Source organism: Onychostoma macrolepis, chromosome 13 (assembly GCF_012432095.1).
Source record: "Onychostoma macrolepis isolate SWU-2019 chromosome 13, ASM1243209v1, whole genome shotgun sequence".
NCBI lineage: Eukaryota > Metazoa > Chordata > Actinopteri > Cypriniformes > Cyprinidae > Onychostoma > Onychostoma macrolepis.
In genome coordinates this window covers 8686305-8708930 of record NC_081167.1, presented here as the reverse complement: position 1 = coordinate 8708930, position 22626 = coordinate 8686305, and the positions used below count along the sequence as shown (strand labels likewise).

The 22626-nt window shown below is 38.2% G+C and overlaps 1 protein-coding gene across 3 annotated transcripts in view; it reads left to right on the top strand.

Moving 5' to 3' along the window:
* The window catches only part of gbf1 (golgi brefeldin A resistant guanine nucleotide exchange factor 1), a 90847-nt gene extending 69168 nt beyond the window's left edge, over window positions 1-21679 (top strand). For 2 of the 3 annotated variants that reach the window (XM_058794839.1, XM_058794841.1), the window contains 28 exons: window positions 71-169; window positions 249-443; window positions 1065-1257; window positions 1382-1522; window positions 1644-1729; window positions 1821-2023; window positions 2829-2952; window positions 3663-3788; window positions 5714-5796; window positions 6461-6697; window positions 6835-6928; window positions 7025-7201; window positions 7340-7404; window positions 8236-8353; window positions 8488-8559; window positions 8678-8772; window positions 8866-9019; window positions 9110-9335; window positions 9449-9597; window positions 9732-9981; window positions 11294-11496; window positions 12859-13009; window positions 13766-13896; window positions 14009-14110; window positions 14196-14309; window positions 18503-18680; window positions 18798-18968; window positions 19677-21679. In XM_058794839.1, the coding sequence (XP_058650822.1) occupies window positions 71-169; window positions 249-443; window positions 1065-1257; window positions 1382-1522; window positions 1644-1729; window positions 1821-2023; window positions 2829-2952; window positions 3663-3788; window positions 5714-5796; window positions 6461-6697; window positions 6835-6928; window positions 7025-7201; window positions 7340-7404; window positions 8236-8353; window positions 8488-8559; window positions 8678-8772; window positions 8866-9019; window positions 9110-9335; window positions 9449-9597; window positions 9732-9981; window positions 11294-11496; window positions 12859-13009; window positions 13766-13896; window positions 14009-14110; window positions 14196-14309; window positions 18503-18680; window positions 18798-18968; window positions 19677-19912 (4173 nt within the window). In that variant the 3' untranslated portion in view covers window positions 19913-21679. The remainder of the gene's footprint in view (window positions 1-70; window positions 170-248; window positions 444-1064; window positions 1258-1381; window positions 1523-1643; window positions 1730-1820; window positions 2024-2828; window positions 2953-3662; window positions 3789-5713; window positions 5797-6460; window positions 6698-6834; window positions 6929-7024; window positions 7202-7339; window positions 7405-8235; window positions 8354-8487; window positions 8560-8677; window positions 8773-8865; window positions 9020-9109; window positions 9336-9448; window positions 9598-9731; window positions 9982-11293; window positions 11497-12858; window positions 13010-13765; window positions 13897-14008; window positions 14111-14195; window positions 14310-18502; window positions 18681-18797; window positions 18969-19676) is intronic. The other variant, XM_058794840.1, reaches the window with a different exon arrangement.
* The last annotated feature ends 947 nt before the right edge of the window (window positions 21680-22626 follow it).

The window sequence follows — 22626 nt, the reverse complement described above, 5'->3', positions numbered from 1 at the left end:
TTCTCTAACCTAACTTGTGCATTTCTTGGCTTGTTTTCAGCTGTAGTAAATATTCCCTGTCTCTTTGTAGCTGTTGAGCGTGGACCGAATGAATCTGTATGCCGCCTCCATACGCGTGTGCTTTCTTCTCTTTGAAAGCATGCGAGAACATCTAAAGTTTCAGCTTGAGGTATGTGACTGAATGATGGTCTTCCTGTGGTGAGATGTCATCTTAGATGCAGGAAGTCACTCTTTGTATGTCTCCACAGATGTACCTGAAGAAGCTAATGGACATCATTACCTCAGAGAACCCTAAAATGCCCTATGAGATGAAGGAGATGGCCCTCGAAGCCATCGTGCAGCTCTGGAGAATCCCCAGCTTTGTCACAGAGCTCTACATAAATTATGACTGTGACTTTTACTGCTCCAACCTGTTTGAGGACCTCACCAAACTGCTCTCTAAGGTGAGCGACTCCAAAGAAATAGATCTGGAGTTTGAAAATAGTCCTTGGATACAATTTGGTGCCTCTAGTTATGGAAAGTTTAATTGCATTACCTTTTGATAAATATTTTGTGAGCTACACAGTTAAAAAATAAATAAATCAATCATTAGTTCACATAATGACAATATAATGGACTGAAAATGTATCAATTGTGTAAAATACACTTGGTTCGACTTTGTGTCAATGTTATTTTAGTAACATTAAGACTACTATTATAATTAAAAAAAAAAAAAAAAAAAAATTTTTTTTTAATGAAAAATGTTTTAATTAATAGTTATTTTATTTATAGTAACTAAAACCATAAACCATCATATTATGATTCTGTGCTCCTGGTTCATAACAATTACATTTAAACTGTTAAACTGCCATAGGCTGATGATTGCATTTACAATTAAAATTTTTCAAAGAAACCTTTTTACAAACACATTGCTACAAGGATTAGCCTACATGCTTTAGCAAAATGCATGTAGCAATTTTTTTTGTTTCCTTGATTATTTTTTTACAGGAGAGGTTTCACCTCAAATTCCTGAACGTTTCTGACATTTATCATGAAGTTGATTTAATAGTGTTTTTGTACTCCAGAATGCCTTTCCAGTGTCTGGGCAGCTCTACACAACCCATCTCCTGTCACTCGAAGCCCTACTGACAGTGATTGACAGCACAGAGGCTCATTGTCAGGCCAAAGTGCTCAACAGCGCTGCACAACGGGACCAGTCAGAATCAACGACGGTAGAAGGAGACAGTTCGGTCAATACAATCACCGATTCAACAACAGGTGGGCAGAATCAAGAATCCAAGAGAGAGACACTAACAGAAACGATGTAACAAATGTAAAAAAGGAATGAGCTTTTTTGTTTCTCATAATGGCAAACTCTTCTTCCTTTGTTCACTGCATACAGAGGCTGGCAAATCTGCACCCAGTTCTAATGGGCATAATGCTGTAATGTCAGACACGAGGACTGCCTGTCCTCCCACCAGTGGTCATCTGATGGCAGAGAAGATGAGATTTGGTAGACAGGACCAGGAGGAGACAGACACGGGTACATTACTGATGTTTTGCCTGTGAAATGCAACAAACAACTAAGACAAAATACTCACTGATTTGCAATAAACATTCAGGGATTTAAAGTACTCAAATGCTGCTTTGTCTTAATCCTGCAGAGAAGAAAAGCTTGAAGAAGCCTCATCGTTTCACCAGCTGTCTTCCAGACTCTCAGGAACTTTTAGAGATCAAGAACAAGAAGAAGGTGAGCTGTTCATGTGCAGTTATTTGCTTTGTGAATTTTAAAACCTTCAAATTTGTACTAAAATTGCATGTGTTTTCTTCATACTTCAAAGCTTCTGATCACGGGTACAGAGCAGTTCAATCAGAAGCCCAAGAAGGGCGTTCAGATCCTGCAGGAGAAAGGCCTGCTCAGCAGCCCCATGGACAATAATGAAGTGGCCCAGTGGCTGAGAGAGAACCCCCGCCTGGACAAGAAGATGATCGGAGAGTTTATCAGCGACCGCAGGAACACTGACTTACTCGACAGTTTTGTCAAGTAAACCTCCTTTTTATTGCATGTTTTTTGGTATGAGGGTATTATATTAATAATAGGCATGCTAATAAGCAACTAGTTAATAGTGAGAATTGGTCCCTAAACTAAAGTGTTAACAGAAAAATTAATTTGTTATTATAATGTGGAATAAAATGTGGAAAATGTACTCTTATTACAGTATTAAAAATCAAATGAGAATAACCACTGAATACCCCTCATACGGGATTTATTTAAAGGCATAGTTCACCAAAACTCTCATCCTTAAAAAAAAAACCTTCACACTCATGTCGTTCCAAAGACTTTTTCATCTTCACAAATGAAGGTATTTGTAATGAAACCTGAGAAACTTGAAAGTCCATGCAACCAAACCTTCAAGCTTCAAAAAGTTGATAAAGATATCTTAAAAGGTATCCATATGAGTCCAGCGGTTTAATCTAGGCCTTCTGAAGAAATAGTTTTACGTGATGTACAGATTTAATTTAGGCTTTTTGGTAACATAAGTGTATATATGTATGTGTATATATAAATATGTTATAAAAACATTTTCATGGTCTACAGGCTTAAAGCGAGTTGGTAGGACCATTAAATCAAGTAGTTGAGATGGTTGTGGTGTTGACATTGTTAACACCAGCTTCTTGTTTTTCCAACTTCTTGTCTGAGTCTAATACCTGAAAATTGGATGTGATCCTTTAGCTATAGATGTTATTCTCGCTCATGATTACTATCAGGCTCAAAGTAATTGTCAGTATGGAGCTTGAGATAATTGTACCTTAATGTTATTTTAAGGCCATCTCTATTTCTTCCTCAGCACGTTCACTTTCCAGGGCCTGCGCATAGACGAGGCGCTCCGCTTGTATCTGGAGGCATTCCGTCTTCCTGGCGAAGCGCCTGTCATTCATCGGCTCTTGGAAACCTTCACTGACAACTGGCAAGTAAGTCAGCTGCCACACACACACAAGCACGGACTGGCAAGGACTGACATGAATATATATATATATATATACACTCGAGCAGGAACACACACATATACTCTTTAAATAGGTTGTAGGTTCGCTGCAGTCACAGACACAAGCATTCTTGCAGTTCTTCCATTACCACACTCCAAGGCAATCCCGGCCACCAACTGGCCCCATCATCAGGTAATTAGGGACAGCAGAACAGCAGTTCGCTCGGGATCAAGGACGGGGTCATTAGTCACGCAGGTAATCGGGGAAGAGGAAAATGTTGCACTGGGAAGTGAGACACATCCATCTGGCCTGCAGAAAGCAGCTCAGGCGATCCGAGGACATTTCGAACACGCTCACTTACTGCATATTAAAGGCAGCTCTGTGTGTGACCTGGAAAGTATTCGTAGAAATTTATTTTCTTAGGCGCCATTCTCAATCACTACGTGATTATGCCACGTAGACATAGGGGGTTGTGCCCTCCCCGAAGCAGCGATGTATCGAAACGGGAATGGATTCAGTGTCTGACATTTACACTAGTAGGAGATCCCGGAGGAATTACTGTGCCCTTTTATGTTTTTCTAGTGGCGAATGATCTTCAAAACGCTCCTGTAAAGATGAGCGTACATATTAGGTGATTTGATGATGTTATTCTTGCGCTCGCAGTCAATTGTATGGCCTTGTTCTTTTGTGTGCAGAAAGTGAACAGTAATCCCTTCCAGTCAAACGACGCTGGCTTTGCCCTGGCTTATGCAGTCATCATGCTAAACACTGATCAGCACAACCATAATGTTCGAAAGCAGAACATCCCCATGACGTTGGAGGTGAGCCACACATGTTCCTGTTAACCACAGGGACATCCAAAAGTCATTCACATGTTTAGGGCCACACATGCAATCCCTTTCTGAGAGATCAGTTTCAGCTCTATGACTTAACAGTTTAAGATAAGTGTATTACGTGTTATTTATGTAAGTATGTTATGAAACCATCTGTCTAGATTTGCCACACATGCAGATTACTGTTATGTAGCCATGTCTCACTTTTACGTGCTTCAAACAACTGGCCACGATTTAGTGGAGCTTTAAGCTCAGCCACAGCAGTCACACATTTACAAACATATTATTAATGCCTTCACTTGCATCATCTGAAGAAAGATTTTCAGTTTTTGCTCTTTGTTGTTGTTGTTGTATATCATGCTTCACCGAAACTAAAGTTCTATCATTCTCAATTGTATTACAATAAGAAACTACTGGTGAATCTCATGGGGGCCAATAAAAAAAAAGCAAGTTTTACACCAAAAGCAAAAAAAGAAGTGATCAGTTATGAATTTATATTGAAAAATGTTGTCGTTGACATAAGCAAAATGACATTTGCTTAACTGTCATAATGTCAAAATGTAATACAAAAATCCTGTTGTCATTTACCATAATTATATATATAAAAAAAAAATTCTGATTACCTAAATGTGAAAATATATATGCATTACTTTTTAAATGTTTGGGGATCAGAAATGACATTACAGAACTATGAAAAGAAGAATATTACAAAAGATTTCTATTTCAAATAATAAATTATTTCTGAAGGAAACAGTGTCACACAACACTGAAGACTGGAGTAATGATGCGGATAAATAAATTACATTTTAAAATATATTAAAATTGTATTTTAAATCAAATAACAATTGTGAGCATAAGAGACTTTTAAAACGCAATAAATACTTTTAAAAACATGAAAGAAATCTTACCGACCCCAAACCTTTGAACAGTGTGTATGTATACGTGTGTGTGTACATATATGTATTGTATTTGTTGTTTAGGAATGATATTACAGTACTATAATTAGTCATAGAAAATATTAAGTAATGAGTATAGAATTACTGTATTACAGTAATGATAATAATGGGAAATGCGAAAAGAATGGATGGAAATATGCTTGATTTTCACCTTCATGGGTCAAAATGAAAAATAAAAAATAAATTAAATTAAATTAATAATAAATTCTTTTTTTGCCTTTTTTGTTTTGTTTTGTTTTGTTTTGATGTGAAATGTGACCTGGATATGTTTTCATGAGATTCACGCTTGGATACATGGCTGCGGCTGGTGGCATCAGTGCGCACGGACACCTTGAGTTTTCCATGCATTAGCACCAGATCCATTTAAACAGATGATCACACAGATCTTCCTGCTAAAAGCACTGGTGATGTAAAGGAATACAGGGAGCAGTGGGAATGGTAATCAGCAGGTATTCAGCCTGAGCACAGAGGGGATAAGCGGCAGCGAAGTGAAAGGAGACGAGGCGGGACTGGGCTTTTGGCAGACGGCGCGTCCAGCTGTCTTGTCTCCGTGTCAGCTAGCGTGTGTGCGTCTGCTCCGGCTCTCCAGCCATGGAAAATGCAGTCCTGGAAAGACCCTCTGTTTACTCCTCTGTTTATTTCTCCTTCTGTTCATCCCTCTCTCGTGGGGGAGCTCAGGTTTCCCTTGCTTTACCTGCCATTAAGAAAGTATGCAGTAAAACAGTGGCCTAACGCCATCACTCAGCAGCGGACGTCTGTGTGTTTATTTGAGCTGAGGTTGGCCTTAGACCAGCCTGCTTAACACTAACACCTATTAAGTGACACCAGCAGTAATAAACCGAGACCAATTATTGGATTTGAAAGGTGATAGTTGGAGGATGTTGCTGTAATTGGATGGAATGAAGGCATTTTAATCAGTTTCCTCCTCCTGTTTGTTGTTTTGTTTTATTTGTCTAGCAATTCAAGAAGAATCTCAAAGGTGTGAATGGAGGAAATGACTTTGATCAAGACATGCTGGAAGACATCTACAATGCCATCAAGTTAGTTATCGCTTTAGTGCTCTCATAAAGTTTTCATTATCTCTTACTTATTGAACACTTGTAATATGATTATATAAAATATAACTGGTAATTTGCCATACAATAAATATATATTTTTTTCTAACCCACTGACTGTTGATAATGTACAAATGGCTCACAAAATTAACATTTGATTGTCTTGGTATTGAATTTTGTTGCAAATTCTGATGTTAAATGTTATTGAAAAGAGGTCTCTTCCACTAACCAAGACTGCATGATATGATCCAAAAATACAATAAAATTAATTCTGTGAAATATTATTACCATTTAAAATAACTGAATATATTTTAAATGTAATTTCTTCCTGTGATCAAAGCTGAGTGTTCAGCATCATTACTCCAGTTTTCAGTGTCACATAGTCCTTCAGAAATCATTCTGATATGATAAGAAAAATTTATTTTGTAACAATGTAAAAATCTTTACTTTAATTGTTGATTTAATTTAATGGATCCTATTATAAGTACATGTACAAATCTGAACAGCTGAAAAAGTCCTTCTTGTTGAGCTCTGATGTTTATTATCTCTGTTATAAACCTCATGTCTCTGGTCTATAAGTGTATGGATAGACTGATGTATACAATGGCTCAGATGGGATAAGCCGAAATAAATGTATGTGGTCCTGCAGGAACGAGGAGATTGTGATGCCTGACGAGCAGACGGGGCTGGTGAAGGAGAACTATGTGTGGAGTGTTCTGCTGCACAGAGGAGCCTCGTCTGAAGGGATATTTCTGCATGTGCCTGAAAGCAGTTACGACCGCGACCTCTTCACCATGACCTGGGGACCCACCATTGCAGCCCTCTCCTACGTTTTTGACAAGAGCCTAGATGACACTATCATTCAGAAAGCCATCGCTGGGTTCAGGTAAGACCTACAGATTGGTAGACTGGTTTTGCACAGAGCGTTTAAATCAAAACTAAACTTTGTTTAATGATTGCCCGGAGTTTTGTTTCTACAAACGATTCTGATGAAGATGCCACACTCGTTTTTTTTTTTTTTAGGAAATGTGCCATGATCTCTGCACATTATGGCTTCAGTGATGTCTTTGATAACTTAATCATTTCACTCTGCAAGTTTACTACTCTGAGCTCTGAGGTAAGACCTAAAGCATCCTGATCAGATGCATACAGTCTCCTGCAACAGCTTTAAGTCATGAGTGAACAGCTCTGATTGGGATTTGTGTGCCTTTAGTCTGTAGAGAACCTGCCCACTGTGTTTGGCAGTAACAGGAAGGCTCAAGTTGCTGCCAAGACCGTGTTCAGCCTGGCCCATCGTCATGGTGACATTTTACGAGAAGGATGGAAGAACATCATGGACTCCATGCTGCAGCTTTTTAGGGCTGAGCTCTTACCCAAGTCCATGGTTGAGGTGAGATGGGAGTGCCAACATATCACTTTAAATCCCCTAACAAACACTTGCATGCTTAGGAGAAAGTAGTCCTATTTAAATCAAGCAATAGTGCCACCTACTGTCAAATTTGACAAAATATGTCATTCTTGTTGAAAGGTTGAGGACTTTGTGGACCCTAATGAGAAGATTTCCTTACAACGTGAAGAGACACCATTGAACAGGTATATTGAAGATAATCTTTGAAAGTACTTCAGCTTTTTTTTTTTTCTTCACACACATGCTTCCAGGTTTTTTAGACAAGCTGCTTTTAGTGATCGACATTAAAAGCACTATGGCTCTAAAGATCTGTTATTCTCATCCGTTACATAATATAATGCATTGTTTATTTTAGGTATTACATAGTTAATACACAGTTATTACATAGTTATTATACCTGTGAATTCTAGTGCAGTAATATATGCACTTTTTAACTTATTTTGACAGACATGTTGAAAACATTCTCACATTTGTTTTGTGAAATGTGGCATTTTTTTATTCCTTATATGCACATTTAGCCACACAAGTAATACATTTGATTCTACAAAGTACTAAAACATTGAAAATAAATTTAAAGATGCATATAAGTAGTATTGCTCGGTTTTATGTGTTTCTTCACCAAACCATAATGTACCATGATGCTGCAGAGATTGGGTATGCTATGTAGTCAATGAACGTGTTTCACTTTAGATTTGTTTGCGTTTACACTTTAAAAGTGAAAATCAGCCATTTTGATGTTTGTGTGATGCCATAGAAGTCTTACAAGAACAGTAATGTTGATCGTGATCTGTGAAATGTCATAATTTGTGTCAAATTGTAATCCACCTGATCAGAATATCTAAATCTTGCTAAAAGAAAAAAAACAAATCTTGACCAGTCTTGGAAGTTTCATTTCATTTAATTTCATTTAGCTCTATTTAATTTTGAATCTGAATCTAAAACAGCTCTTTTTTGAGGTCTGTGAAGGTCCTGGATGAATTAGTTAAGTTCATCTATTCTTTTCTACTGCTGTACAGGGGCGAGTCGGCTGTATTGAGTTTTGTGAGCTGGTTAACATTGAGTGAACAGTCTGGGCTCAGAGGCCCCTCCACTGAGAACCAGGAGGCCAAACAAGCTGCCCTGCTCTGCATAAAGGTACAGAACAACACACATTCACTTACAAAAGGCATTGCGGTAAAAAGTCGGTCTGAATCATTACTCCATCTGAAAAATATGCTGGCTTATGTGAATAAAAGAATTTTCTCACATTTCTTCTTTCTTCACGTCAGCACTGTGACCCAGAAAAGCTGATTACCGAAAGCAAGTTTCTGCAATTGGAGTCTTTACAGGAACTCATGAAGGTGAGGTCCACTTAGCAAGGTTGGGTGTATACAAGAACGAAATCATTTTCTTTCTTTAGTGTATTACTTGCAGTATTACTTAAAGGTTTGTTCATTATGTAATTTTGTATGTTTCCAGGCTCTCATCTCGGTGACCCCTGATGAGGAAACATATGATGAAGAAGATGCTGCTTTTTGTCTGGAGATGCTGCTACGTATTATTCTTGAAAACAGGTACTGCACGTCATTGAGAATTACTAGTCGATGATTCAGATGAAGATACGGCAGCTTGTAGATTTTAATAGAGAGATGACTGTGTGTTTGCAGGGACAGAGTATCATGTGTTTGGCAAACGGTACGGGATCATCTGTACCAGTTATGCGTCCATGCCAGCGAGAGCTGCTTCCTGGTGGAGAGAGCAGTGGTGGGATTGCTCAGACTCGCTATACGCTTATTGCGCAGAGAGGACATAGGCTCACAGGTACACATACTCGACACATACAGTACAAACTCTAACGTGGGAAGCGGACCAAATGGGCAGCTAAGCGGTTTCTTCCCTCTCTCTGCACAGGTTCTCCTCTCTCTTCGCTTGCTGTTGATGATGAAGCCTCACGTCCTGTCCAGAGTCTGTCGAGAGGTGGCCTATGGCTTGCATGAGCTGCTTAAAACCAATGCTGCCAACATCCATTGCACTGATGACTGGTACACGCTCTTTTCACTTTTGGAGTGCATCGGGGCTGGGGTCAAACCGCCGGCTGCCCTGCAGGTCGCCAACACCAACCCAGACAATGACACAGGTGATTCGGTCATTGCTAACCATTTTGTCTGTTAATGCACCTCAAGACACAGTCGAGTGTGGCCTAAAGTCCTTTTCCAGTTGGGCTTATCTTGTGTAATCCTTTCGTTCCAGGCGCTCAGTCAGATAGCGAACTGAGTTCATATCATCAGAGTGAAGTTAGTCTTGACCGGGGATACACGTCTGACTCTGAGGTTTACACCGAACACGGCAAATCCAGAATACCTCGTTCAGCTACCGATGTGGATGTGGGCTGGCTAGTGGTAAGTGTTCACATAAAGCCCCAGACAGGAAGTCTGTTAGAGACAGATCCACCCTCACTAAGGGCAGTGTATGCCTTATCATTATTATGCATGTTGACTTGGATAGACATATAACTTCTTTCTGTTTTGGGCAGGTGGGTAAAGATGATCTGGATGGATCTAAAGCAGCAGTGACTCCAGGTTCAAAGCCCCTGACCCATCCTCTCATTAACCAATACAGTTTAACTCTTGGGCAGGACATGGGTCTGCATGACACCAAATCCCTCATCAAGTGCATGGATTCGCTTTCGTTCATCGTACGTGATGCCGCCCATGTCACTCCAGAAAACTTTGAACTTTGTGTTAAAGCCATACGAGTGTTCGTGGAGGCTAGCCTTAATGGAGGTACGTATTTCTTATACAACAAAGTACCAGAGTCAGAAATTAACTGGGGCTTTTGGTAAAAACGCCACTGAAATGAATAAAAGTTCCCTAAAATTCAAGATACAAGATCAAAAAATCCCCTTGTATTCATGCTTGTTAAATTTCTAACATATGATATAGTTAAGCTTTATATATATTTAAAAAAAAAAATTTTTTATTTGATTGGTAACAGCCCTATAGTGTATTTTTCTAATTGGAGTTATTGACAAATATATTTAATACAGTTATAAATCAAATGCCCTTATGAAGATTAAAATGCCCCCTGCTTATGCATGCGATCTGAAATGGCTATTTCTTGTGTACTTTCATTGCTGAATATGGTGTGCGATCATTGACACTGAAACCTTCCCATCTTGTGTGAAACAAAGGAATTATCTAATGAATATGAATTATCATCTTTACATAACCACATGACACAGCCATTGCTCCAGTTTACATGCTGCCACATTAACAAAATATTGAGTGTTGCCTTAGTACAAGTTACATTTCAAACACTGAAATTTTCATTCCAAACAAACCTTTTGGAGGACATTTTATTTAAACTTCATCTTGGAAGTTTGACTCCTTGAGGGATTAGAGTGTCTGCCTCACTTCCATGCCTTTGTAATTGGATGTGTCAGTGCCTGTAAACTCTTTAGTGCTGTATCTTGAGCTGTGCTCCACTGGTGAGTCATTTAACTTGGGGGCAATTCAACTGTCTTGTGTGCCCTCTCCATTTATCCTTCACTCTGTCTCTTAGTTCTTCTATCCGGGGTGGTCGGCGATCTACAGTAGGCTTAGTCAAGACTCATTCAGCACTTTGTAGCTCTGCTCTACCAATCGGCATGGCCTTTTCATGAGCTGGAGGCCTCTGTTTACATGGGAAGATACCTGTTGTCATCAGGGGCTTACATGCTCACTTTGAGGGCGGCAGATCAAAGTTTTGAGTTTTGAACATCTAATGGATGCAGCACTGTGTTAATGATATGGTAGATTTCTGCTCTGTTCTTTCACTGGAAACAGAACCCATATTTTCGATTGCAATCCCAAAATTGACCAAGATTTGTCAGAGACAGGTTCTTCTAACCAGCAAGTGAAAAGGTGTGAAGACGGGCAGTCACATGGAGAAAAGGTTGCAAAAAAAAATAAAATCAGCACCTGTGATTCATTCTCATCAAGCGGTGCAAGCTTTTACCGTGCTTGACAATTGTGAGAATGGGGTGGTGTGCACTTGAAAGGTTAATTTGATTTCCCTTGTTAGTCACTCTGTTGATTGTTTCCACGCCCTCCACAGGGTACCGCACCCACGAGAAGAAAAAGAGCCACAAATATGACTCCAAATCCAGCCGGCTCCGAAAGAAGCCACGCGAGAAGGAAGGCACATCGCGGAGAACCAAAGCGTCCAGTCAGCGGCCCGCCCGTTCCCATAGCGATGATGAGGAAGATGAGGGCGTGCCGGCCAGTTACCACACGGTGTCTTTTCAGGTTAGTCTGGACGTAAGTACAACAGCCCTTTCCCTAATTCCTAAATCTGTCCATCGTCATGTTTGCTGGTCTGCTCGGTGGGGGAGAGCCATGTGATCATTTCACATTTGAAACTCTAGACTATAGTAGAAAAATAAATATTCATGCTGTACTTTGAGGTTTGTTTCATTTTAGAACTTTTTAAATATTACTCGTCAGTACTACTACCAGTACAATTTCACATTTCTTTAACAAGTTTTGATACCACAGCAAAAACTAAAATGATATCGAGCAGAGCTTTATTTAAAAAGTTAAATGTGAATTAAATGTGAAAATGAATTAACAAAATTAATAGTTAATTAACAATTAAAACAATAGTCCACGTATTTCACAATTAAGTACACATTGATTTAAAGTAAGCAGTAATATGATTTTTAAAAAAACACAAGTAAATTTTTAGGTCTCTAACAGCAGCAGTATTCAAGCAAAAATTTAGAAGCTGACAAAAAAAGCTCAAACGATATTATTAGATATTAATACAAATTTGTCTGAATCTTACTGAGAAGCTGCTATTGCATTGTAATTAAAGATTATCTGTACTTTTTTCCTTTTAAGGCTAACTTTGTATTCATTTTTTATCTTTAAATGTTTTCATTTTAATTATTTTTTATATATACAATTATATTATTACGGAACTTAATTTATATTGCCATATTTTGCTTAAAGAGAATTACTTTCATAATTTTTTTTTTTATTCATGACTACTTTTCACACCTTCTAATTCTTAGTTTCTTACTTATCAAATCTCATTTTTATTATAGTAATGCAGAAAAAAATGTATTATTGAAATATTGGAAAATCCATAGTATGTTGCACTGCTGTTAAAAATAATCTGACCAAGATTATTTTTATTGCTTCATCACAGTAATGACTAAGTTTTTTTTTTGAGTCATTAAATATTAATAGAAATATGCTCTTAATTGTAATTTTAAAAAGGCATATTACAAAAAATTAATTATTCAAATATAGCTTTAATTTTCTTTTCTTTTTTTTTGTGTTGCAGTATGACCCGATATGTCTTTGTGATGTTTGCCCGGGGAAGCATGCTTTCCCCATATTCATAACCTGAATAGTGCACATAAAAACAATATCATGATGTCTGAACATAGTATCAAATGTATAGCATGATTGGAATTGCTCCGTTTATTATTATTTTATTTTGTCTTTTGTCATGTTCTTTCCACCTGTTTACCTGTCATGTTTCAGTAGTGGTTGTATAACAATCATTTCTATTGTCCCTATTAATAAAATGAAAGTGAGCAAATATTAATTTAATACACCAGATATGCCCCCGAGTGTTCAGTGATTATTAAAACAGCCTGTTTGCCCATATAGTTGTTAGACCTGATGCATACACTGCACACGCGAGCAGCCGGCATCTACAGCTCGTGGGCAGAGGAACAGCGCCATCTAGAGGATGCTGGCAGAAAGATCGAGGCAGACTCTCAAACACTATGGTCCAGCTGCTGGTGTCCTCTCCTTCAAGGTCAGAGACTAGCCAAAAAGCATATTAGCAAGCCTCAGTGTCAATTACAAATGCTTAGAATAACAAAAAAGATTTTGTTGTAAAATAAGTGATAATTTAATTTGTTATATCTGATGTTATTCTGAATGCATTAAAGGGATAGTTCACCCACAAATGAGAATTGTCATACCCTCATGTCGTTCCAAACCTGTAAGACTTTCATTCATCTTAAAAGCACAAAAGAAGACATTTTTAATGAAATCTTAAATATTTGTCCCTCCATTGACAGTTACGTAATTGCCCCTTTGATGCTTCAAAAAATGTAGCACCATTGTGCTTCGGGCGTCCCGTGTTTGAGTCCTGGCTCATGGACCTTTCCTGATCCTGCCCCCCCTCTCTCTCCCACTTCGCTTCCTGTCTCACTACTGTCCTGTCAAATAAAGGCAAAAATGCCAAAAATAAATTTAAAAAAAGCCTAAATTAAGTCTCTTCATTATATAAAGTGATAGTGAAAATTTTGTCCAAATTCATATAGATTAGTTTTACGATCTCTGTATGAACTTTGTGAAGTGTCAGATTGGTAGTTGTAGACTGTCAATGAAAGGACAGACATCTTTCAGATTTCATTATAATTATCTTCATTTGTGTTCTGAAGATGAACGAAAGTCTTACAGGTAAGAAAGTAAATGATAGAATTTTCATTTTTGGGTGAACTATCGCTATTAAGGAGGTGTATGTTCAGAGATGCTCTATAACTTGTGCGTTTTGGCCTTGTAGGTATGGCTTGGTTGTGCTGTGATGCACGGAGGCAAGTCCGCATGCAAGCTCTCACCTACCTACAAAGGGCACTTCTTGTACATGATCTACAAACTTTGGATGCAGTGGAGTGGGAGTCCTGCTTCAACAAGGTAAACTAGTTCTATTTGGCTATATAGTGTTAGTTTAACATGCATTTTCATTTTTACGAAACTATGTAATATGTAAAACTGAGAAATGATGGTGATTTCTGTCTTTTTTCAGGTCCTGTTTCCTCTGCTTACAAAACTCCTAGACAACATCAGTCCAGCTGATGTGGGAGGCATGGAGGAGACCAGGATGAGGGCCTGCACACTGCTTTCTAAGGTCTGGCCTTGGACTTCTTTGCTCATTAATCCTAATAACTTCAACCTTATTTAAAGAGTGATTGTAAGTGTCTTTGTCTCCTCAGGTGTTCCTGCAGCATCTCTCTCCTCTGCTCTCTCTTCCCACATTTGCCGCCCTCTGGCTCACCATTTTAGACTTCATGGATAAGTACATGCACGCCGGTTCCAGCGACCTTCTGGTAAGATGCTCTCAGATAGCAAGAATCACCTGTATTGACTTAAAGGAAATTATACACCCCAACATGTTCTCATCATTTTACCTTCATGTCATCCCAAACCTGTATTATATTAACAATGACTAAGATTTCAGTGTATTGCTCACACAAAGGTGTAGTATTGATTTGGAAAATAGTGCAGATTCTGCAGAACTCACATGGATGCATTTTATGATAATTGTTTTCTTTTCTGAAACTTGACAGTAAACATCTATTTTTAATGTGTAGAAAACAGCAGCTCAAAATTCTTTTTAGCTTTTTCTTTTGTTTCGTAACAGTTTTGTTTCATACTCACAAAAATGAGTACACCCCTCAGATTTCAGCAACCATTTTAGTATATCTTCTCAAGGGACAATACTATAGAAATGAAACTTGGATATATTTTAGAGTAGTCAATGTGCAGTTTGTATAGCAGTACAAATTTGCTGACCTCTAAAAATAACTCAACATATAGACATTATTGTCCAAATAACTGGCAACAAAATGAGTACACCCTAAGTGGACATGTCAAAACTGTGTCCAAAGTGTCAATATTTTGTAGGGGCACCATTGTTATCAAGCATGGATTAATCTTCCTTAATCCTCCTGGGCATGGAGTTCACCAGAGCTGCACAGATTGTTGCTGGGATCCTGTTCCTCTCCTCCATACTGACATCATGGGGCTGCTGGATGTTAGACACATGGTGCTTCTCCACCTTCCGCTTGAGGATGCCCCACATGTGCTCAATAGGGTTCAGGTCTGGAGACATACTTGGCCACTCCATCACCTTCACCTTCAGCTTCATCAGCAAGGCAGTTGTCATCTTGGCGGTGTGTTTGGGGTCGTTATTATGAAAACTGCCGTTCGGCCCATTTTCTGAAGGGAGGGCATCATCTTCTACTTCAGAATGTCTCAGTACATGTTGGAATCCATGTTTCTCTCAATGAACCGCTGCTCCCCATGCCAGCAGCACTCATGCAGCCCCAGACCATTATGCTACCACCACCATGCTTGACTGTAGGCAAGACACAGTTTTCTTGGTAATCCTCACCAGGGCGTCACCACACATGCTGGACACCATCTGAGCCAAACAAGTATACCTTAGACTCATCAGACCACAGGACATGTGTACAGTAATTCATGCTCTTGGACAGATTGTCCTTCTGGCTTCTGCAACCTCTAAAGCAATGCTGGCAGCACTCGTGCATCTGTTTTTGAAGCCAGTTTCTGCACCTAAAGCACAGCACGAGGTCTCAACTTTGAGCAACCCTTGCGAGGCCTGTTCTGAGTGAAACCCGTCTTGGAAAACCTCTGTATGCCACTGTACTGTCACTCAATTTCAGGGTGTAACTTCTAGGCCATCTTTGTGGAGAGCGACAATTCTGATTCTCAAATCCTCAGAGTTCTTTGCCATGAGGTGCCATGTTGAACATCCAGTGGTCAGTATGAGAGAATTGTACTCAGCACCAAATTTTAACTGCTCTAATACAAGATAAACAAATTAGTATGGTCCTGTAAAGCAGACAAAAACATGAACATGATGAATAGGACATGTGGCTTTGCATGGTTAAATGACATATAACTCTTATCACTTAGGGTGTATGCACTTTTGTAGCCAGATATTTAGACAATAATGGCTGTATGTTGAGTTATTTTTAGAGGACAGTAAATTTGTACTGCTACACAAGCTGCGCATTGACTACTCTAAAATATATCCAAGTTTCATTTCTATAGTATTGTCCCTTGGGAAGATATACTAAAATGGTTGCTGAAACCTGAGGGATGTACTCATTTTTGTGAGATACTGTAAGAAAGAAATACATTTAGAACTACATGGGATTTCAAAAATGCCGTCAAAATTTCTTTCACATCTTGTTGTGCTTAAACTGTCAAAACAAACAATATTTTGTCAACCACACTCAAGGTTCACACAAACACAGTTGTGTCTTAAATGAACGTAAACGATTGTGCTTCTTTCAACAGATAATTTTACATATTTGGGTATAAAAATTGTTCATGAGGTGAATAAGATTGCTCAAATAAATTATGACCCAATTTTGGAAGCTACTACCTCATCAGTAGAACGCTGGACATCTTTACCCATCTCAATTATTGGTAGGATAAATATCCTAAAAATGAATATACTCCCAAAATTTCTCTATTTGTTTCAAAATATTCCCCTACCCCCTCCCTTGTCTTTGTTTGCTAGAATTAAGAAATTGTTTACTAACTTTATTTGGCAAAATAAACGTCCCAGGCTACGTCTACGTTTATTATACCTGCCATTTGATCGAGGAGGACTTAAATGTCCAAACATCCAGTGGTATTATTGGGCAACCCAATTGCGTACAATAATGTTTTATTTTTCATCTGAAAACCTTCCTGCTTGGATGGAGTTGGAAGCATGTTCTATTAAACCAAGATTACCATTGCACTTATACCTGTATTCGGCAGATCGCAAATACTTAAGAAAAAACACAGACAACCCTATTGTATTGAACATGATTAATATTTGGTTTGATTCTTGTAAATATTTGAACATAAACCCCTCCTGGTCACGTTTCAGTCCTATTTGGGGGAATGCTAATTTTAAACCAGGGAAATGTGATGCAGGATTTCGGATATGGGTTGAAAAAGGGTTAAGGAAAGTGCAAGACATGTACAATGAGGATGAAGTATATATGTCCTTTGCAGAAATATCAACCAAATATGGCATTCCGAAGACCCATTTTTTTCAAATATCTTCAACTTAGAAGCTTTATATCCTCATCTCAAAATCATTCATTAGATATTCCTGTCATCTCCCCATTAGAGGCCGCAATCACAGGTCACTGTTATGATAAAGGTTTAATTTCCTCTTTGTATGAATTGTTTGTATCTGGGTCCAACGAATCTTCAGAATCTAAACTAAGATTATGGAAAGAAGATATAAATGATGAAATATCTCTAGAGGATTGGAATGAGGCATGCAAGAAGGCTCAGATACAGACAGTCAACAGTAGTTTGAAACTCATACAATATAAATGGCTGATGCGAACATATATAACTCCTGTTATGTTGCACAAGTTTAATGATAATATTCCTGATACCTGTATAAAGTGTAATGAGGCAAGAGGTACACTGTACCACTGTATATGGGAATGTGAGAAAGTGAAACCTTTTTGGCAAGATATGATTGACCAAATTCTATCAAAGAAATTACCACTGGATCCTAAGCTTTTTATTCTGGGTATATATCCTATCAGTCCTATCTTACAAAGCAAAGAGGTCAGATTCATTGAAATGTGTATTTTACAAGCCAAACGAATAATTGCTCTTAATTGGAAAAATATCAATGAGCCAAGAGTTGGAAAGTGGATCAAAGAAATGGCGTCAAACATGTCAATGGAAAAGATCACATATATTGTCAAAAAGAAACAAAACATGTTTGAAGATGTCTGGAGACCTTTTACTAATTTCTTAAGGCATAATGTTAATGTTGATAGCCTGCTACAACAAGATTTGAGGGAGTAGGGTAATATCATGATCTACTTTACAAACTTGGGAAACACTCTTTACTCGATTTAGATATCTTTAAAATTTTAATTAATTTATTTTTATTTTTTAAATGTTTTTATTTTTATTTAAATTATTTTATGTATTTATTTATTATTATTTTATTTTTATTTTTTTATTTTTCCCTTTTGTTCGGGGATGGGGTGCTGGGAGGGAGAATAGGGTGTAAAATGTTTGCTGTGGTTACAGGTTTGTTACTTATTGTGTAATCTGCTGTAATATGCAAACTGAAAAAAGTAATAAATATATTGTTCAAAAAAAAAAATGAACGTAAACGATTGGGAGAAACTCAGATGCGTGGCAGTATATTGGATTTGTGCATTGGGTCTTAAAGTGACAGCAGCTGCTAATATGTCTGGATTAATATTAATCAAACAACAAAAGACAAAAAAAAACACACACTGCTCTTGACTGAAGAACTTTTGAAGCTTTAATAAGAATCAAGGTATATGAAAAATCATAGTGAAGACTGATAAGATTGTGAATTGTGTTCCTGTCTGAAATAAATCGTGATGTTATTTTGCTATCAATCACTCCTAGATAAGATGTTCATAGATTTACAGCAAAAAAGTTATTAAATCCTGAGCACTGATGAGTCTGTGTGTGTGACTTTGGTGCACAGCTGGAGGCCATCCCTGAGTCTCTGAAGAACATGCTGCTGGTGATGGACACAGCAGGGATCTTTCACAGCGCAGACTCCCGCACAGGCTACTCAGATTTGTGGGAAATCACCTGGGAGAGAATTGACTGTTTCCTGCCCCGTCTGAAGGAGGAGCTCTTCAAACAGGCTGTCATTCCAGGTACTGAGCACTCAAACACAGTACTCACATTTAACATTTGAGTTTAACATGTACAACACAGGTTTGGATTTGGTTAGCTGAAATCCTCAGTTTTTTTATTTTTATTTTTTTATGCAGAACCTGTGTGTAATATTCCTGTGGAGCCTGTCCCACCGCCTGCTGCCGTTACCTCAGCCTCTCCCCCTGTGCCAGCCCCCTCATCAGTGCCAGCTGCCCCCGCAGAGCCAAACATCCCCAGCAGACCCGCGTCACCTCAGGATACACCCACACCTAGTGCCAACGGTGATCGTAAGCATCATTTAGACACATTTAATATATTGAATAGGAGTGGGTTTTTTTTTTTTAAATGAATATTTTTTACAGCGTACTTTTTTGATAGATGATAGATTTTTTTTTTTTTTTTTTTGTTTTCATTATTTATTTTCTTTTTTTGTAATATTATTAATGTCTTTACTGGCACATTTGATCAATTTAATGCATTCTTGCCAAATAAAATTAAGTTTTCTTTTTTTTTCTTATTCCAAACTTTTGAATGCACAAAATTCAACAAAATTCAGTTTATTTAACATTGATGATAAGAAATGTTTCTTGAGCAGTAAATCAACATATTAGAATAATTTCTGAAGGATCCTGTGACTGAATAAATGATGATAATTTCAGCTTTTCATCACAGAAATGCATTACATTTTACAATATACTCCAAAACAAAACAGTTGCTATATTGCTATAGTTCAAATTGCTATAATATTTTACAAAATGACTGTTTTTTTTTTACTATATTTGAGCAAATATATGCAGCCTTGGTGAGCATAAATAATAAATAAAAAAATTATTTTTAATATAATTGGCAGTTTGGTATGTTGAAACGGATACATTTATGACTCTTTAATGGATAGAAAATTCTAAAGAACAGTATTTATTTACAATAGTTTTTTTTTTTTTTTCAATGAAAATTGTCAAATTTGTGAACTTTTCTGCTTTCTTCCCTCTGTGCAGGATCAGACAGATCATCTCCAGTTCCTCCCTCAACACCTCCGATGCCCACTCCAGTAAAGATGAGTCCTCCTGTGTCCCCGCCGCCGCCTCTGGGCCAGTCTCCGCTCATCCTGCAGCCCCTCGCCTCTCCGCTGCAAGTGGGCGTCCCGCCGATGTCCCTGCCAATCATTCTGAACCCAGCTCTCATAGAGGCAACCTCACCCGTGCCCCTGCTGCCTCGGCCCACCACCGACTGACCCGCCCCTCAAACATCAGCCCAAAGAGTGCCGCCGCGTCTGAAAGAGAAGCATCTGATTTGACTGTTCTCCTGCACGTGTGCACTCGCTGTAGCCCACACTATTAAATTATGTAACAGCAGGACCTGGAACAAGAGCGCGTGAGAGGACATTGACATGCATGGTTGCCTCTCCGCTTTTCAAACATCAAAGCAACTCCCAAACCGCTTGGATTTGAATGTCATTCAGTTAGAGATGTTACATAGATGAGATGTATTTATTCAAAACAGGAAGGTGCCACCCTGGAGGACAGATCATTATTGATGGGACTGGATTTCGGTCAGTTAGGTTAACTTCACCTGTCAGAGCAGATTTTAATGTATCAGTACTCAGTTATTACTCAGGCAGTGATCACAGAGAATGGCTGATGGGTAGTGGGTACCGCACACTGGGTCCAGCTAATGAAACCGTAAAAAAACTACATTAGCGTTGAAGCTTTTATCACCGCTCCAGCTAAATAAAACTGTACAGTATAATGAAGAAAACATAATTTATTTTGACAATTCATATTGTTTCTTATTGTGGCTTTTACACTTTAATTATATAGTTTTGCCGTAAATCGCTCCAGAGAAAACAGTCAGAGATGTAGCCATGTAATGTTTGCCATTCATGGTTCATTAGTAAGAAAATTAAAAGCATAGTTCACCCAAACATCAAAATTCTGTCATCATTTACTCACCCTCACGTCATTTCAAATATGTATGAATTTCTTTCTTCTGTGGACCTTCTGTAGAAAGTAGGAAACCAAACAACATTGTCACCAATTGACTTTCTATTGTATGGACCAGAATATTTCTTTAAACATCTTTGATGTTCCACAGAAGGAAAGTCTTTCAGGTTTGGAAGAACATGAGGGCGAGACAATGATGACCGAATGTGCATTTTTGGGTGAACTGTCCCTTTCTCTGTCCAGTTCTTTGGTTAAAAACAATGAAATATGGCTTGTTTTGATGACGCCACGTAATTATCGTGCATCTCTACAACATTCCAGACACCTTGCTGATGTTTTCAACTAAACCAACCAGCTAAACTCCGTCAGGTTTTATTTTAGTTTGATGGGTATTTTTATTCGCAAGTTGTCTTAAAGAGAGGTGGCTTTGTTGCTCGTGTTTATGTTGTATCGCTGAGGCACTTCTGCTCTTTGTAGCTTTCCCTTTCAAGAATTTCTCCTGTAAAATACATAATTTCTTCCAAATATATGTTTCTTTCTATTAACTGTATCCCTTTATTGTGGTGATCTCGGCTCTGGAAGTTTACAGACCGCTTTTAGTTTGGTATGAATTAATGAATGCTTCATGAGAAGTAAATCTCAGAAGAGAGCTATAAAATTCACTAATAGCTCTCAGACCTGCACCTCCTTCCATCAGCCAAGACCACCCACGAGCAGCTCAAGTGCATTTAGCGATCAGCGTTTGACCTGAGACTTATGCTATGTTTGGATCAGTACCGAGACTGTAGGTTCGTCGAGGAATGATGCTGTAATTTAATGTAGATTGTCACCTGCAGTGACAGCAGATCAGTGATCACACCATCACAAACCTAAGAGGTGGCTGTGGACAGATGGACGTTTTCTTTTCTTTGTATGTGCACTTGTTGTACTGCATTCTTAGATACATCAGGAACTAATTCTGTAGTCAACAAGTGATTCAGTGAAAATAATCTGTATATATATATGAATAAAAGTTAATGTACTTTTTACAATGTAATAAATATACGGTAAAATATCCTAATCCTGTGTGCTTTATTTAATTAGAATAATTTAGGAGGCTAAGACCCAAAGAGGAGAATGAAGTTCGGCCAAAAATGAAAATTCTGCTATTCATTCACCCTTCCAGACCTTCCAGACCTGAAGAAATGTTAAGAAATGTTTTTTCTGTTTGTTTTTTTGTCCGTACAGTGGAAATCATTGGTATCATTGGTTACCTGCAAAGTCAGGTTTGGAATGACATGAGGGTATGTAAACGATGACAATTTCCATTTTTGTGCAGATCTATCCCTTTAATCTACACTGGAGGTTGATTTTATACCGCCAAGCTCATCAAAAAAGCTAAAGTAATCCATATGTCATGTGACTAGTGAGACTGATGACATCTGATGCATCTAATCTTTCGAGAAACATCAGAGAAAATGAAATTGGAGTTTCCAGCAAAGGTAACTTTTTCCAAGTAACGTTAGGTCTGTTCCTATGCACCTTATTTTTCCTGTAAGCGCGGGCGCGCCATTTGTAAATTTTGTGTGCGAGGCTTCCGGTCCGCTTACAGCTTATTTTTGACTGTACAAAACAGCTCGATTTGCTGCTTGTTTTTGCAAAGTGGTGTCTTACTGTATTATTTCAGCGTGTTATTCTAAATATGAACACAGTGGTTTGTAGTGCAAAGTTTTACGGTTGTGGCTTAGGCTAGAAGGGATACAGCACCGACCGGAAACTAACAATGAAATTTAATTTTCTACCTATTAGATTGAGTTTTATTAACATCTACACCTAGCCCAACCCTAACCTTTGCAATAATGCAAAAATAGTTGTACAGTGTGACAAAAATTACACTGTATTGATGTAGACATGCCCAGTATAGCCTAGCTGTCGCCCTTCTAGCCTTAACCCAGTTTTACCCATAGACATAATGAAATAAAATGGGGGTTTGGAAGAACGTGACTGAATAAATGCTGAAAAGTTT